This window comes from Mytilus galloprovincialis, chromosome 9, assembly GCF_965363235.1.
Source record: "Mytilus galloprovincialis chromosome 9, xbMytGall1.hap1.1, whole genome shotgun sequence".
Lineage (NCBI taxonomy): Eukaryota > Metazoa > Mollusca > Bivalvia > Mytilida > Mytilidae > Mytilus > Mytilus galloprovincialis.
In genome coordinates this window covers 72144623-72163399 of record NC_134846.1, presented here as the reverse complement: position 1 = coordinate 72163399, position 18777 = coordinate 72144623, and the positions used below count along the sequence as shown (strand labels likewise).

At 31.6% G+C, this 18777-nt stretch overlaps 1 protein-coding gene across 1 annotated transcript; it reads left to right on the top strand.

Annotated features, from left to right (window-relative positions):
• The first annotated feature begins 1728 nt into the window (after positions 1 to 1728).
• LOC143045858 (uncharacterized) lies at positions 1729 to 17435 on the top strand. Its single transcript, XM_076218665.1, has 10 exons — positions 1729 to 1808; positions 3080 to 3182; positions 4100 to 4131; positions 6449 to 6577; positions 7821 to 8023; positions 8622 to 8792; positions 9078 to 9264; positions 10423 to 10577; positions 11640 to 15620; positions 17155 to 17435. Exons 1-10 carry the CDS (start codon positions 1754 to 1756, stop codon positions 17380 to 17382), a joined length of 5244 nt encoding a protein of 1747 aa, XP_076074780.1. The 5' UTR covers positions 1729 to 1753; the 3' UTR covers positions 17383 to 17435.
• Positions 17436 to 18777: the final 1342 nt, after the last annotated feature.

Below are 18777 nucleotides of genomic sequence, written 5' to 3'. Positions count from 1 at the left end.
TTGTTCCGTGGTTGTGACTTCAGAAAAAAATCTTAACTTAGTTTTCGTGTGTATAAATTTCAATCTTTTAATTCTCTCCAATTTAAATTTAAAAAAAATACTTGATTCATATGCCAAGAAAATAATCCATTCACCTAAATCAACATAACAAAATGATCCAAATTTTAAGCTGGATCCCAAAACAAAGAATTTTTAAATATATCGTAAATTAATACCAAAACGATTCATATTGTTAATGTACATGCATATAGTACTTTCACTGACTTTGATTAATTTTAAGTTGTTCTATTTGGTTATCTCCCTTTGAGCACCGACACAGCTTTGGCAATCCATAAATTGTGACTAACTGTTCCGGACAATTTAGGATATAAACAATATTAAGCGTATCTTTAAACGAATATCTTTTTAAATTTTCCCAACTAAGAATTAATTCATTTTTTTGCATTTTACATTAAGAAATATGCTTCCAATTCAAAGGTGAAAGACATATGTAAAACTAAAGAGTTCGGGAGAAGTGTATTAAATTAACAAGTTCCTTTTTCTGTCTCCTGGGTAAACAAACTTTGGAAGGTTTTAATTTTAACACATTAGAAAAAGAAAGAAAGAAACTTTAGCAACCAATTCACTTATAATTTAATTATTTAGTTCTAAAATTTTCCATAAAGTCCTAAATATGCAAAAACCTAAGGATACAGTAGATAGTAGTACTAAACATTAAACAGGTTGGGACCAATAAAAAATCAAAAACTCATGATAGAAGTTGAAATTGTGTATGTAGAAATATTCATCTGTATTGCCTGTAAATTTAAGACAGCTCTTACTAGTATTAATGAAGAAACTTAAATTCAATTTGTAAAATTTAAAAGGAAATATCTTTACTCTTTATAATTAAAAGTGAGGCGTAAAAATACCAAAGGGATATTCAAACTGACCTAAATAAAAATTAAAAAACCCACTGACAATGCCATGGCCAAAAAGATATAAGACCTAAAGACTGACAACATTCAACAAAACAAAACAAGAATACTAACGACTAATCTTTATGAACCTCACCAAAAACTTGGGGTGATCTGAGCTACATGTAGGTGCCCTGGAAGGGTAATTAAGCAGATAATATAGTGTCACCTGTTGTGTTGGGCAAGTTAACACAAACCTTGTGAAAATTTGACTCTGCAGATCACATCATTGACACAGGAATGGGTAATTACAATTGGAGCATATTCATTCCCATCTGTGAAAGAGATAATCCACAAGTTACGGTCAACCTACTTGTAGTGGCATCTGTAAAATTTTCAGGGGATGATTTCAACTTGGCCACTTGGAATTCTTGGTTTGATATCTTCCTTGAAGAGCAGCAACCCTTTCATCAAAGAAATAAAAGCTCATTATAGCTTATTCCCATCTTAAATTGTGTGGGGTTTTCTTATGTTGATCTCCACATAATCACTCAAGTCGGAAATCCAAAAAGGATGACATATATATACATTGTAGAGTCCAATCATGCAATATTCACTTCAAATTTTGATATACTGAAAATGCTTGTTGGTTAGGGATAAGAAATCATTAATGGACTTCAGTCCAAAAAAACAGTTTTTTTTTTTTTAATTATCTAACCAGATTATTCAGTTTCTTTGAAAAAAAAATAATTATTAATATTGGCCTTATGATTAGATTCTAATCAAATGGATTTTTGAATATTTTGCTAAAATAATTTTTTTTTTTCATTTTCAGAGTAATGGGTTAACATTTAATTATGGCTACAACTTCTGCTAAAACAGACAGGACATCTGTGTCTAAAAAAAAGCAAGGTATAAGCTTAATGTTTTGTATATTGATTTTGATAGTTTAGAAACTGTTAATTGGTACATTGTATCTCTAAAGAAATGATATTACCATTTAAAACTCACTTTTATCTTTATGGTGACATAAATATGTTGAAAGATAGTTGTTTTAAAATGTGTTCAAATTGACTTGTCTATATTGCCTTTGAAAAGAGAATAGCAGCCTCTATCTTTTATGCTATTATCTCCCTTTGTTGCATTGTTTTGTATTTAATATGAACATTGCTCAAATGAAAAGTCACTGGTATGAGATGTTAATCTTTGCTGCACACATAAATGATGTTTTCAGTTAATGTTTCTTGTTTGTGAGGTGTTCTGGTTCAGTAATTACAATGATTGATTCTTCTATCCAGTTGGAATTTTTTATGTACAAAACACAAACAAAAAGATATGGCATGATTGCCAATGAGATAACTATCCATTAAGACAAAAGGCCAAAGATGTGAACGATTACAGGTCACCATATGACCTATAAAACCCATACCTTAAAGTAGGCAATTCTGGAGGTTCAAGCTAACTTATACTTAACCAAAGTACCAGATGTATATTAGCAATGGAATTAATTTCAATTTTTGATTCTCTCCCTTTATCACACTATCTGAATTAGAAAATTATTAAACATCACAAATGCCATGTTGGTTTGCAAGATACATAAAATATAGATTATGTTGCTTCAGTGTTGTTGTTTTCTCTTCTATTAAAGCTTCAAACGGCACATGTATGACAGAATGTAAAACAATTCAAAAGAGAAATCAATGACCTTTTTTCCTGATATTAAAGTTTCACTTTTAAAGGAATGACTAATATTTTTTCTGTCAATGAAGAAATAACATTAAAAATGTGGTGCACACTGAATAACAAGTGTAGCGGGTTATTTAACAGTGTGCACCACATTTTTTATGTTATTTCGAATAGACAGAAAAAATATTACAGTCACTTCTTATAATTTAATTCTAAATTCCATTTTAAACCGTAGAAAACTATGAAAAAACGTTGATGACGTCACCGTCACATGACAACATTATGTCTATGGGCTCATAACAAAAAAACGTCAGCCAATCAGAAGACGTGTTACATCCAAAATTGAATTATTTTGCTTTGTTTATGAGTATTAAAAATATTTATCAGTAGATAAACAAAAATAAAGAATCACATAATGTTTTTAATATTTTTTCACTATTCAATCTGAACTTGAAAAATGAAATGTTTATATTTATTTGTGTTCTATGTTTGTCAAGGTATAACAAGACAGTCATCCTTTTTGGATACAGGAAATATGATGGTCAAGAAGATACAGCCAACAAAACCAAAAGTGACAAAACCTGTTACAAAAACTTCCAAGTATGTTGGGGGGAAAAACTTTTTAATTGAAAATGGAAATGGGGAATGTGTCAAAGAGATAACAACCCAACCATAGAAAAGACTACAGCAGAGGTTCATCAATAGGTGTTCAATGCAGCATGAAACTCAAGCACCCGGAGGCGTCCTTTAGCTGGCCCCTAAACCAATATCTAGTCTAGTTCAGTGAAAATGGATGTCATACTAAACTCCGAATTATACACAAGAAACTAAAATAAAAATTAGCCTATTCAAGAAGGTGAAGACTGAAGAAAATTAATCACATCAGCAACTTTTTTCTTTTCTTACAAATTCATATTACATCACATCTTTTTACCGTACCCAAGGGTGACTGGGTTTATGAAAGAAATATGGTCTGTTTGGTTGTGCATGATGCATAAATTCTCAGCCTTATCCTGCCAGAATAGAGAGATTTCATCTAAGTTGACCCATGTTACAGAACCTCATTATTTTATAAATTGATAATTATTTTGTCCTTGACAGACATGAAATATTTGCCACTGGATGTAAAGCAAACAACAATAAATCAATGTTCTTGTACTCTTTTCCACGACTCTGAAAGGTTTCTACACACTTTTTTAATACAATACTGTAGTGTCATGTCACTGTTCAGTAATAGTTTAACAAGTTTTAACTTTGTGATTTATGACACTAAGCTTCATCTGGTTAAACCATATAATGTGACATATGATAATTTCACTTCTTTTTAAGTTCTGCTTTCTGTTAGAGGAAAAAAATTTATTTAAAGTGTTATGCAAATCAAAAAAAGATCCTCATATTTAGTCCCCAACATTGAGCATAGATATAAGTTACTGTACATCTTGTCTTTATTTTGTATATTATATTGTGTTATTTACTTTAATTTTACCACAATAAAAATAAAATATTTTCTTTTGCAGAAATGTACAGCCCACAGCAAGCAAGGAAGAAAGTTAGTTGATATATATTTCTAATAATATTGTGTTGTAAAAAAAATAAAATGAAATGGAATCTATTTCATTATAAACAATATACAATTGTTCTCAAAAATGCAACTGACCATAAATTAATTTGCGATATACAGTCACTGACCTTATATCCCCTTGTTTATGACTTTGACTCTGTAGAGTTTTATTTATGAAGTTTGATTAAGAATATAATAAGTTTGCTGAAATTTTCCACTTCATAAGCAAATTTTGAAATCTTCACCAAAATATTTGATTTGAAACTGTTGTAAGAGTTGCAGTATAAAGAGAAATAACTTACATGTACATGGCCTGAAATAAAAATTTGATTTGTACTCAGCTGGAAATAGAATTGAAATGTTTGGCATAGCCTCCTATACAACTTGTTTCTAAGCCTTGTACAAATAAATCTTATATTTCTAGTAAATGCATAGTTATTCTATATATAACTGTAAAAAAATCTTGTTTAATTTTGACATTGTTTAAGTTTTATCCAAAGCTTACACAATATACATCAACAGGAGCAAGACTTTAAAATATAGTTCTTCTTACATAATATAATTTATGATCAAAGATTTTACCTTTTTTTGATGAAATTTCTATGATTCATTTCATGTCTTAAGATAAAAAGTGTTATTTTAGTTAATGGAGGAAATAAAGCATTTATAAATGTTTTACACTATGTGTTATCTTCACTTGTTGAACAAATGGTATATTTGGTTTTCTATTCTAACATCATAATTTTTTCTTAACTATTAAAAGAAAAAAGATATATTAAGGTATATAAATTTGAATTACTTTCATTTGATGATACCTTGAGTCTTGAGTGTTTTTTGTCAATTTGATAAAATAATTTCTGTATAGGTTAGAAGTCTTAGTAGGACAGATTTTGTTGAAATACATACATAAACATCTATATAAATAAACTTACTTTCAAGCACATGGATCTATGTTATTCCTGTGTTGAATAAATTTTCTGTGAAAGTTATAATAGAGGGCAGGTCATAGGGGTCCGGATCCCGAAATCGTGTTCTTAAAAACATGAAATCCTGAAGTCTCAAATTGAGGGAAATTTAATTCCTGACATCCCGAAATTTGAAAAAAGAATTCCTGGATCCTGAATGGATCAATCCCGAAATCCCGAGCTTGAAAACACCTGATAAAGGTCCATCCCCCCTCATAATAAAAGATTCAATACAATAAAAAAATATTTTACTTCATATCTCATAAGCATAATGGTCTAAATCCCTACATTGTATACTATCAACTTTGAATTAAGTAAAAGAGTTACACTAATATAAAAAAAAATGGATGCTCTAATCTTACAAAAATTTAGAATTATTTCAAAACAGAAACAAAATATTTTTCAATTTTTGATCCTGTGCTGTAGAATGAGTAATAATCAAAAATTTATGACTCAATAACTCAAAGAACAAACAATCATGTAACTGTGGCTGAAAGGTATGAGATATAGTAGCAAGGGGAGATAATACCATTTTTACACTGGGAATCTGAAATTTGTCAAAATGCACTCAAGTTATCAAATCTGTTCACAATAATTTGAAAGTGTTTGGAAAGGAAATCAGCAGTACCATTTATCATAGGAAGGAAAATCAGTGCACAGAGCTTGAGGCAAATAAAGAATTTGAGTGACTTTTCAATCATCAATTATAACAAATGACGTGCAGTTGTAAAAAAAAACACCATTTACAAAAATGAAAGCATACAAAATGTTGTTACAAGTAGAGAGGGTGTAATGGTAGTTACAAGTAGAGAGAGTATAATGGTAGTTACAAGTAGAGAGAGTATAATGGTAGTTACAAGTAGAAAGAGTATAATGGTATCTCACTCAGCTTGTTACAAGTAGAGAGAGTATAATGGTATCTCACTCAGCTTGTTACAAGTAGAGAGAGTATACATGTAATGGTATCTCACTCAGCTTGTTACAAGTAGAGAGATTATAATGGTATCTCACTCAGCTTGTTACAAGTAGAGAGAGTATAATGGTATCTCACTCAGAGAGAGTATAATGGTATCTCACTCAGAGAGAGTATAATGGTATCTTACTCAGAGAGAGTATAATGGTATCTCACTCAGAGAGAGTATAATGGTATCTCACTTGGCACCAAAAAGTAAAATGCACTTTAGTATTTTTGACCAAATATACATTGAATATTCTTAAAAGATATACTTGTAAGAAGAAATAAATCCATTTGTGTTCTATTTATGTAATTTTTAGATTTTGATTAGCTTCAGTGTAATGCTTTAATACATGCAAATATAAGTTTGCTGGATTTATTTCAGACAAAACAACAGAAGAACAGATGAAGAAAGCTGAAGCTAAGTTTGAGAAGTTATTGGAAGGATGTTTGGATGATCTACCTAATTTACCTCACTCTACAGTCAGGATATTCATGAGCTCAACATTTTCTGGTAAGAATCTCACTCATGTAGCTTGTAAAATAAAACTAACAAAAGGGGGGGAGGGATAAATAATTTGTCAAACCTTCCTCCTTTCATAATCAGAAAAGAATATTTGAAACTTTCTTATTTTCTGATATGTATTTCTGCAAAGCAGCCGGAGGTTATTAAGGGAAAAGTTTCATAGACTTCTTCATTCTTTAGTCAAGACATTCAGAAGCTATAAATTTTGTAGTGGATGTTAGAACTTGTTAGAGCATTGCACTAAACAACCTTTGATGTAAGTCATGGCGCCTCATATATTGCACAGAACTTACAAGAATTTCTATTCATCTTTTCTTAAGTCTGACCTAAGAAGATGAATAATGTCTGTAAGGTCTATATGAACATGCTTTCTATTGAATGGAAGAAATGGCTGTCTGACTAGAATAATAAATCATCTCTGAAATTACAAGACTCAACTTGAATATGAACCATGTATTAGATTCCTATTGCTGTATTTACTGTTTATATTTATTGTTCTTTTGAAAATCATGTAAATAAAAATCCTTATTAATATGAAATATGTTCTCCTCTTCTAAAATGCAAAATTAAATACTGAACTGTTTGCCTATACAAAAAGAAATGCACTTATATAAAAAATACTGGCTGAAAACAATGCCGTTTACGAAGAGACTTATAAAAGAATATTTTGTCAAAAAAGAGCTTGACTTTTAGTTAAAGGTGTGTTCTTGGGAACAATAAAATAACCCAAATGTCCAGATTTTTGAAAAAAAATGCTCGTCAATAAAAATCGTAAGAACATTTTTTATGTCCTACTTGACAATTTACTTTTTAAAATATCACCACCAAAGCTAATTTACAGAGACCTCAATTAAACTTATGTGGCCCCAAATGGACATTTGATTTATTATGTCAGCATATGTCAAAACATCTTAACAAGCTTCTACCTATTTTACCAATGACTCTATTAAATTCATGCTATACTTCCATGTATGCTTTAAAAAATAAATATGCAGTAATCAATAAATACTTGAATGAAAGTGATAAATGTTTATCAGAAATATTGCCGTAAGTTCTCCTTAAACCCCACTGCAATACCATTAGTATAAAATAGTTGACAGTCAGAAGGAACAATCTTATAAGTTTACATATGGTTTACTGTTGAGCCCCTACTTATCCATTGAGGGTTAGTATATAGCCTTCAGATTTTATGCAAAAGGAAGACATCATTATTTTAATGTTTATTATTCAGATATGAGAGCAGAAAGAAATGCCATTGTCAGAGATGTGAATCCACTCCTGAAGGAATATTGTGCCAAATATGACCTCGACTTTCAGATAGTAGATATGCGTTGGGGTGTAACAGAAGATAGCCAAAACGACCATTCTGTAGAGAAAATTTGTTTGCTAGAAGTAGAAAATTGTCAGAACCTTTCTCTAGGACCTAATTTCATTGTAAGTTGAATAACTTTCAATCAAGACTTTACTACCAACATTTCAATTTTTTTTTGCTTTAACAAACAAAGGGCTTTCCAAAATTTATTAAGTGAGGGGATGGTGGCACTCAAACTAATTGATTTTTTTTGTGCATTTTCCTTAAAAGTTTGTGTAATGATACCATTTGATGTTTATGACAAGTGTTTATTTCATTATTGGTGAAAGTTTTATTTATAGATTCTCTTTTTTTATATTAGTTTTTGCAGTATTAAGAAAGTAACTGTATAATGACAAAAAGAGATATCACAACTTAACAGTTCAATAACTAATGTGGACTCACTTATTATTATATCATGAGAGGGGAAGTAACTCCTTTTTGAAAACAGAGATATTCCTATGAAAGGTCTCAGTTCAGTTGTATACCTAAAGTAAGAAGCAAAATAAAAAAAAATTGAAATGCAAGAAATTAAGTTAAATTAAATAAAAATGAAGAGACAGAATTGGTCTTTAGAATATCACTACCCAGGTTTCTAATGTAGGAATAGACATGTAAAATGCATTGGAATTTTATTTGCTAAGCTTTATAGTTTTTACAATTTTGTTTTTTATATTTTAGTTTATATCAGGTGATAGATATGGATTTAGACCAATCCCAGTAGAAATTGATATGGAAGAATTTGATATCATAAAGAAAGTTTCTATGGAAAACTCTCTACCTGATATTAAACTATTGGATGTTTGGTATTTACTGGATGAAAATGCTAAACCACCTCTCTACATTTTACAGGTATTGTTGAGTTTGCTATTGAGCTTAAAAAATCATATATGAATAACCTCAGTTTTGATTAAATTCCACATTACAGCTTAAAATGTGTTTTGCCTGCAGTATTAAAACTTTGTTCTGGACTTTATTTAGATATAAGAATTGTTTGTTGAGGTACAGGTAACCAATTTATGAGTGAAGCCTCTTGAATGGTTGCTTTATTTCAAGCTTTCAATGGCAGTGACTTAATAGGTATTATTTACTCTTTAACCTTTGTAAATGTTTTCAAGACAATTGTAATACTTTCAGCCAATCAGATCACAGTTTACATTCTATGGAGATTATTCTGCTGGATGTGAAGAACCAAGAGCTAAGGACACAATGGGTTGGGAGGAAACCTTTACATCTCTACAGACACTTCTGAGGAAAGCAGCAACTTTAGCCTGTAATACTAAACAACTCAACAAGGACAAACTACACAAATACTTTTATTCAGGTTATAATCCTTTAAATTGATAATGAAAAAAACTTCTATTTTAGAACATAGAAGTACCAGGCATTCATAGATTAAAATTAAGTTTCTAGTATTTATTTTAGTAAGTTTATATAACATGTAGAGTGGGGCGCTCATATTCGCCTTGGACACAATTTCGCTGTTTTATGATTTTGAGGTGTAAAAACTTGAAAGGATGGTTGAAATTGAAGAAATATGCAGGTAAATTATATTTTTATTACAAATATGATAATTTTTGAAAATGAGACCAATTTTCAGCACTTACCGCAAAGGACCGAAAAAACGGACAACGATTTTCAGCCAATTTCCTGAATGAAAAAAACGATTTCAAAGAAGTATTTCTTTAGTAATTCTTTGACTGATTGCCCTAAATTTCAGTTTTTTTTACACCTTTCAAATGTCTGCTATTCATCTATAATGAAATTTATTTGATACATATTGTTTAAAGTTGCAGTTATTTGATTTTAAATTGATATGTAACAACGGCGAATACGTGTCCCTGGTTGACAAAACATCAGGAAATTTCAAACACCCTTTAATCCAACATTTAAATGATTTTTCTCAAAACAAACACGTTTTAAAACTAAGAATATTTTGCATTTGAAGTTATCTTCATATAGAAATATCAGTATACTTCAAAAACATAAGGACCTGAACATAAACTGAAGAAAACATGGAAAGATATGGCGAAAATGAGCACCCCACTCTAAAGATAAAAGTTTTAAATTTTTATTCATATTGAAAACCCTTTACTGAACCAACAGTTCCAGTTTTAACCTTGACATAGCAGAAATAATGTACAGATAGTCAAATTGGAAAATTTTGCGCAGCATTCTTATCTGCCCAAACCGTCTTTTAATTCATGCATTTATTAGTCTTTTTTTTTATATTTTGCTGTATTTAACTGATAACAGGACTCTGCAATTGCAGGTGAGACCCAGTGTCCTGTGTAACCCATTCTTTAACAGGTGAGACCCAGTGTCCTGTGAAACCCTTCTTAAACAGGCGAGATCCAGTGTCCTGTGTAACCCTTCTTAAACAGGTGAGACCCAGTGTCCTGTGTAACCCTTCAGACCCAGTGTCCTGTGTTACACTTCTTAAACATATTTTTCTTCAATATGATAACCATTTACATTACAGTTACTGAGATTGAAGTTGATAAAGGAATCTTGACTGCTAAAGAACCAAATCTTCATACCAGTACCTATCAGAGAGATTTACGTGGTTTGGATGGCAATAATATCACAGATGATACAGCTAAAAGATACTTCGACACTAAAATGAAAAATGGAAAGGTACTCATACAATTGAAATACCTTTCAATGCTTTTGCAGGAAAAAAAATAATTACATTTTTTTTTAAATGGTGATGATTGATGGCTGCTTAACATTCAGTGGCAAATTAATATGCATATTCTGGAGGATGCTGAATGTTAAGTGGAGAAGCATCAGAAACAATATTTTAAGTCTGATTAGACCTAGCAGTGGTTTTGAAAATCACAACCTCCTGCACTGGAGGCAAACACATAACCCAGAGGCAACCAAGTGGGTGATTATATAAAGATATTGGCAGCTACATGTATATTGGCAAAACAGAAATTAATAGATCTCCAAGCATCTTGAGTAGATATCCATAAGAAAAAAAATGTAATTATACTTTTACCTAAGAAAAAAAAATGAAATTAAAAACTGTTTCATAAACATTCTAAGTTATAATTTAAGAATGTCTTAAACAAATAGACTATTTGTTATAACTGAATTTAACTATGTTTGCACATAAACTTCATATTTTTGTTCTTATTGCCACAAAGGTAATGTAAACAAATCAAATATCTGTATAAATTACATGCATGGTAGCATTTGGCTCTTTTCTGCTCTTTGGTTGGGTTGTTGTCTCTTTGACATATTCACCACTTTCATTCTCAATTTTACATATCAATTTCACTTGTAATGTATTTTCTTTTTTATTCAAATATTGAAAGTTTCAAAGACAAATAATTCTTTGTACCTGAGTTATGAATCATCAAATGCACCATGTAATTAAAATATTTAAGTAAAACTCATTTAATTTCTTGGGTACCAATATTCGTGGATTGAGGAAAACATACATTTTTCATTGATGTTTGATTCCGTGGTTTTGTGAAAGTCTGCATACAAGCCTAAAGAACATTTGTCATTTGTTGAACTTTTTCGTGGTTCACCATTACCCACGAAATCCACGAAAATTGATATCCAACAAATAATAATGAATCCACAGTATTATGAAATATTCTAACTTTTAAGAATCATTAGTACAAAGTATTTAAAATGTTAAAGTACAAGTGGTTAATACAATATTGTTGAAAACTCTACTTTTAGATGGTAATTGATGAAGAAGCAAAGTTGCTAAGAGAGAAAGTAAGACAACAAATTCCATCTGTATTGAAGAAATCTGGCCGAATCCATAAGTATCAAGTTAAATGGCATAGTGGTGGAATTGATCCTGAAAAACATGCAGAGCAACGTGATTATGTCAGGCGTCTTTGTGCTGATCTTATCGAAGACATTTGCAAACTTATTGATAAGGCCAGAGAAGACCAGAAAGGTCTGATTAGAGATTCAGAATATTACTCAGACTATCAAGAAGTACTGCATCATCAACACTTTTGTAAACTAAAATGCGAGACTTTCTGTGGTAGAGTTGATGTTTTGGAGAAGGCCAAAGAATATATTCTAAAGGACAAGTCCAGAAGGCCTCTTATTCTGTATGCTCCGTCAGGTGCTGGAAAAACATCTGTTATGGCCAAAATCTTGCAGAGTCTGCCAGAATGGTTTAAAATGGAGCCTCACATTGGAATCATAAGATTTTTAGGCACATCTGGTTATAGTTTGAACATATATGATGTACTATATGGAATTTGTGGACAACTTGCTGACTGTGCAAAACTATTGATGGAGCCAGTTGGGTACAAAAACATGAAAAACCTAATAGAATATATGCCAAGATTCTTACGTCGAGTGTCAAGCAAGGTGAAAAAGCCAATTGTTATTCTTTTGGACTCTCTAGATCAGCTTACAGCAAAAGATGATTCCTACTTGTTAAATTGGCTGCCTATAATCCTCCCATCAAACTTGAGGATAATTGTATCTACATTACCTAGGGAACATGAAATTTTAGACACATTACAGAAACTGTTTCCAGATACTACAAACTTTGTAGAAGTTCCGTCTTTACCTGATGATACAGGATTTGAAATGATTGACAAATATCTTGCAAAAAAAGAGAGAGCTGTTACACAAATTCAAACTAAGCAGATAATTAGCGCATTCAGAAATTGCAGAGGTCCATTGTTTCTAAAACTTATCTTAGACGAGGCTGTCAGCTGGAACTCATACACACTAGATCATGCTCTTGTTTTGCAAGATTCTGTACAAGGGGCCATTAACCAGCTGTTTGACAACATGGAAAAGAAATTTGGAGAAGTTTTGATAAGCCATGCTCTAGGTTACATTACAGTTGCCTACAATGGTATTTCTGATATTGAATGGGAGGATGTGTTATCTTGTGATGATGAAGTTCTAGATGATATTTACCGCTATCATAATCCACCAGTCCCCTGCATTGTACGAATGCCACCAGTAATTGTAGCAAGGATAAGATATGATCTCAGAGAATATATTGTAGAGAGAAGATCATTTGGTAAAACAACACTGAACTGGTATCATAGGCAGTTCATTGAGACAGCTCGTGGAAGATATGCAACAGGGAGTGCAGGCAAAAAATTACACAAGGTTTTAGCAGAATATTTCATTGCCAATGATGGTATTCAAAGGGACATAACTCTTCACAGGCGAAAACTGACAGTGGAGAATGCAGACAGACAAGTCACAAAACAACCACTTGTTGTGAAGAATAAAAGAAAACTGATAGCTGCCCCATATCACATTACCCATGCTGGAGATCAGATAGATCCTTCAATTGCCAAGTCAGAATGCTTTTGTAATTTGAATTTCTTGACAATGAGAATGCAAGCCCTGCCTTTATCAACCTTGGTGGACGACATGACAGAATATTTGGACAAAACAGATGATGAAGAGGTGGCTCTATTAAGAAATTACTTCCTTGTCTCAAAATCAGGAAATGAAAGTGGGACAAACCTTGCAATTAATCTACTTTCACAATTACATGTAGATGAGGATCAGAAATATCTAAAGGAATTACTGCAGCAAGCTAAAGATACAGTCTACTCCAGTAAGACTCCTTTACTTATACCAGTATTCCCATGTCTTGCACCAAGAAAAGATGCTTCATCAGCTCTTTTGAAGATCTATGACGATGTCAACGATATCATTTCAAGTGGTTCAGAGTCAGTTTTGATGACAAATGTGAAAGAGGAAGATGATGATGAAAAAGGGTACCTAGTTTATGATGCCATTAATAATGATGTTAACCAACTAAGCCATGACAAAGACTTCAAGCCAATAATGCCACCCATAATGGATCATTCTGAGAAAAGAGTAATAAACTTAGGCAAGGACAGCCTTCAGATATTCCATTTACATAATCAACTTACAAACATGAAGAAGTTTGCTGATATTTTTGAAGATCTAGGGAAAGAGATGTATCCCACAATAGTTTGTCTCAGTACTGATTTCTTACATTTGACAATATTATTTAGCAATGGTGATGTTCTAATATTGGATACAAACAGCTTCAAGAAAGTTGACTTCATCACCTTGAGAGAAGAGGCAAATGATGTTTCTAACATTATCACTACAAGTATTGACAATTTAAAGATTATTTTCACTATAAATACTGTTGTTAGTGAAAAGGAAAATGAAAAAGATGGAGTTATTAGAATCCATGTGGTTGGTGCTGCAGAAAATGGAAAAATGGTGAAAACTAGTCATCCTTTTACCAGAGGTCTTGCTGCAGTTGGTTTTAATGAGAACCTGCTTGTAGGAAGTAGTAATAGAGAAACAGATGGAACTTTGACAGTCGTTGACCTAGATGAGGTCAAAATAACTATCACTGAGGACTGCTCTTCTAAGTTACTGCAGTTATCTGTAGCACATTCCCATGCACTGGCTGCCATTTGGTTGGAACAAGGCTTTGTAGCTGTGTATGACATCTCTAATGGGGAGGTTGTCCAACAGTTAAACATAAATAATACTATAACAAGCTTTGGAGTGAGCTGGATCAACGATTTAGTCTTTATTGGAGACAACCAAGGGCAGATAATTATGTACAAAGCACAGACAGGGAAACACTTTGGGGATTTCAAGGCTGAAAAAAATGAAATCATGAAAGTGGCAGTGCTTGAAGATCAAGTTGTCACAGTGAGCAAAAAGAATACAGCAAAAATTTGGGAGCTGACAACATTACTTAATACTGATGGTGATCAATCATCTAGAACAGAGGTCAGTGGTGGGGGTTCAGAGTTACTGGCACAGAAGGATATTGTTGGTTTTGATGTTGACCTCAAAGGACACTGCATCATAACTGCTTCAGAAGACAAAAATTTGAGGATCTGGTCCGTGGATAAGGTAGAACTTCAAGATAAAATCTACATGGGAATCACTGGTCACAAAGTATCAGCAACTATAAACTCAATGTGTATTGTTTTAGACAGTCAAGCTCATACTTTAAAAGTGTATGATTTTGAAGAAGGATTGGAGAAAATGAGCATCAGACATGTAGAAAGTTTTTGCCAAGGAAAAGATCATAAGACATTATATGTCTTGAAAACTTGTGAAAAGACTCATTTTATTGAAATAATAGATATCAGTCTTCTCAAAGTAAAAACATCATTTCTGTTGAAACAGAAGCTGGCTTATGAGAGAATAGACCTGTCCATAAATGATTCAGAACGCTATCTCATACTAAGAGTTAAAATTCTTGAAAAAGAATATGCTGATATCCAAACATCATGGCGTAAACAAGGTGGAGGATTTTTACCACAGTCTCATAAACACAGGTTTTATGCTATAGACAAAACACAAGCTACAGGAGGACTAATGCCATGTAATCGAATTCTGACAAAGAGTCCACATCTAGGAGAAGTTGTCTGCCCCTATCAAGGAAATGTCATGATGGTCACCACTCGTCGTTGGGTTGTGTTCTGGGATATTCCTACTGGAAAATCTGATCAGAGAGTGACAAAGGGAGTAAAACTTGGATTTATGTATCGAGCCGATCACTTGAGTAAATCGTGTGAAGGGACAAGTCTAGCAGTGGAACAAAGTAAAGATGGACTTTATGTAGCTATAGGATCTGAAGATGGCTACATGATTGTGTGGGAGGCCAACACTGGCTTTCCAGTGGGAAGAAAAGAACCAAAGAAAAGGCACACAGCTTCGGTAAGAATATTTTTTTATTTAATTGGGTCACATGCAATCAATGAATTATGTGCAAGAAAAAGACTTGGTTATTGTTTTCAAGTATGATTGACATTATTATTGTTGTCAGTGTGGTTGCATATTCTTTTCTGGTAATGTCCAGTTTGGTATAAGAATTTACCATATAGCTGCAATAATTGATATAAATATAAGCATTATCATCAATACTTTGCAAATTCAGACTTTAATGCATTTTTATTACTGTTTATCATATACTTAGCATTAATATGATAGCTTTTGCATATGTGTAATGAGCGAAAGTACACAAGCCATAATTTCCCACCCGGGCTGATAAACCATATCAGGTGCATCTCGTGCACAAAACCCATAATAGTGCCTCTCTTGCAAGTTACTTCCGGTGTTTCCGATATTGGTTGTTTACTTTTCCATTGTAACGTCAGATGTTTTTTATGACGACGTCAAACTATACGGGAACTTTTGTGGGGATAGTTTAGTACTTGCTAACAAATGCCATTGACAATTATGAATCATTTTAGAGTACAACAAACATGGAGTAGTAATGATCATAAAACTTTTCCAAACTTTAAATTTTTCAAAATGCCTCTATAGGAAATGTTTCCATACATATATAAGGAGGTAGTGATGCTGTTGTTGGACAATTATAGTATATTTGATTCATAATTTATTTTCTTTATAAAGTTTTTGACTGTTTTAGTTATTGCATTTGTTTATTTGCCTTACATAAAACTATTGTCGGAAGTATATGATAAAGCGATTAATACATGACCTTTTCCATATCAGCCTGGGTATCATCCCTTGACCCATATCAACACCTCGACTCCGTCTTGGGCTGATATGGGGGTCTCGGGATGATACTCAGGCTGATATGGAAAAGGCCATGTATTAATTTCTATTTATTACATACCACATCTCCTTATTTTTTTAATGCAATAATGCAAGATTTACATTTCAATTTTTGCCAGTAATTTATTCTATGACAAGGATTCAGTGGAGTAGGTCTGGTTACCATCTAATATCTCTTATGATTAATAGTCCATGCTCCTCCATTGACTTTGAAATTAGAATTGCATATGAGTTTATAACTCCATATGAGTTTATAACTCCATATGAGTTTATAACTCCATATGAGTTTATAACTCCATATGAGTTTATAACTCAATATTTGTTTTGCTTTTCTGGTTTTAAATTACTTAACATACTGTGCAGAACAAGAAACACTTTGTAATTTGTATAATTGATTACCTATGTTTTTCAGTTCAGCATTTGTTTAGTAAAAGATATATCTAAATTGCATGAGTAAAGTTCACATCTCAGTCATCATAAATAAATGCAAACAATATATTTTTATATATTTACCGTTGAACTATAATATAATTTTAAAGAGTAATTTTGAGCTTGAATGTGAAGAGATAATTGAGTTATATGACTCGTGAGTCAAAAAAATCTCAAGAGCCAGAAAAAATAATGTAGAAATGTTTTTCATAATTTAAAAGACATGTAATATGATTTGCAGGTGGTCACCATTGCTATATCACCAGACAGTAAATGGGTTGCCTCTAGGTGTCTGAATAACATGCTGATTCTCTGGGACATCACTACAGGAACAGACGTCGTCAAACTGAAGATACCCTTAGATGTCCAACAGATGAAGTTCACAGCTGATTCTAAACACCTTGTTATCAATACAGGAGTTCATAATACTAGAATGTTAGTATACAGACTTCATCCCGGACAACAGTAATACACAGGAAAAGTTTACACAATGTTATTTAGCTCAAAAGTTTGTGTTTTTTTTTTTAAAACTCTACAAACTCACAATCTTTAAATCAAACAGTTGTCTGAGTTTGATATTTTCTAAAAAGGAAATCTTTGAGTGTTGAAACTCAAGGGCTTATAGACACAAATTTGATTAACACAGTGATGCTGGAGGATTCTGTGGTTGATATAAAAAGGTGTGAGATGTGGAGAATCTTTTTAATTATCACTTGTATCAGAGATTTTGGGACAAGCAGGTTATTACAGAACTAGTCCATTTCTATTGTAATTTGCTATAGTCAGTTTGGAATACTATTATTTAAAAAAAAATACAACATATAAGTTTGCAGATTTTCAGTATTGTAATATATTGTTCAACTTGAGAAAATTGTTGGTACAACTAAATTTGATAAAACCAGACTTTTTTTTTTTTATTTTGAATTTGAAACTATTTATTTTACATTGCTGGAAAGGTAATTAAATAGTCTTCTTTGGTTTTTTTGCCTTTTATTTATTTTTTTTACTCTTTTTTGAATCACAAAAATATTGAAGAATGTAGGATAGACCCATCTATCCAGATAAACTTGTATCTATAACTAAATGTTATTCATTGTTAACATTGTCAAAAAAATTGTGATCACATGTATTGGCAATGAAAAAAAAAAAAAAATTAAAAAAAAATCTAAAAATGTCTGTTTTCTCTTTTACATATGATTAACTCATTTTCTTGTTTAATTAACCACATTTCGAATATAATATATACAAAAACAATTGTATTTATTTGTTTAATTTATTTGACTTGTAATACATATTATTTTGTTAGAATATCTATTTTAATGTGCATTTAAAACTATGCAATATGCTGGTTATTACAGCATGATTTTTTTTGCATTATTTCCTACACAACTTACTATTTAAGATTAAGCACAGTTTTTTGTGTGCTGTTTTTACACTTAGTTTTGAATGATTTAGTTATGTGAGAACATTTGCTATTTGTGATACCATTTTTGATCAATTTAATATTTGTCCCTTTGCTTTAATGGTTTCAGTAACATTATTTTGGTTAATATTTCTAATACCTTATACCCAAAGTATTACTGTATAGTGGGTTATTTTCGCTTATTTTTGCCAATAGAACAAAATCACCAAAATAAATTCCGCCAATTTAAAAGTGTTCATGCAAAGGTATTGATAAAAGTTTTAAATCTGCCAAAATAATAACCATAAAATATTTCGTATACCTTATTCAATTCAAATCGTGAAATATTACACCTGCGAAAATAACCTGCTATATGGTATATCAATGAATTTCACTCCTGAAATACTCAAGTAAAAGTCAACCATTTCTGAATATATATTTTATATTTAAAGTTTTTACCAT

Excerpts from the sequence above, each read along its gene's own strand:
- LOC143045858 (XM_076218665.1), top strand. The coding sequence starts at position 1,754 with ATGGCTACAACTTCTGCTAAAACAGACAGGACATCTGTGTCTAAAAAA. Across the intron at positions 8,793-9,077 it reads CACCTCTCTACATTTTACAG|CCAATCAGATCACAGTTTAC; the intron begins GTATTGTTGAGT and ends TAATACTTTCAG. Across the intron at positions 15,621-17,154 it reads AGAAAAGGCACACAGCTTCG|GTGGTCACCATTGCTATATC; the intron begins GTAAGAATATTT and ends TATGATTTGCAG.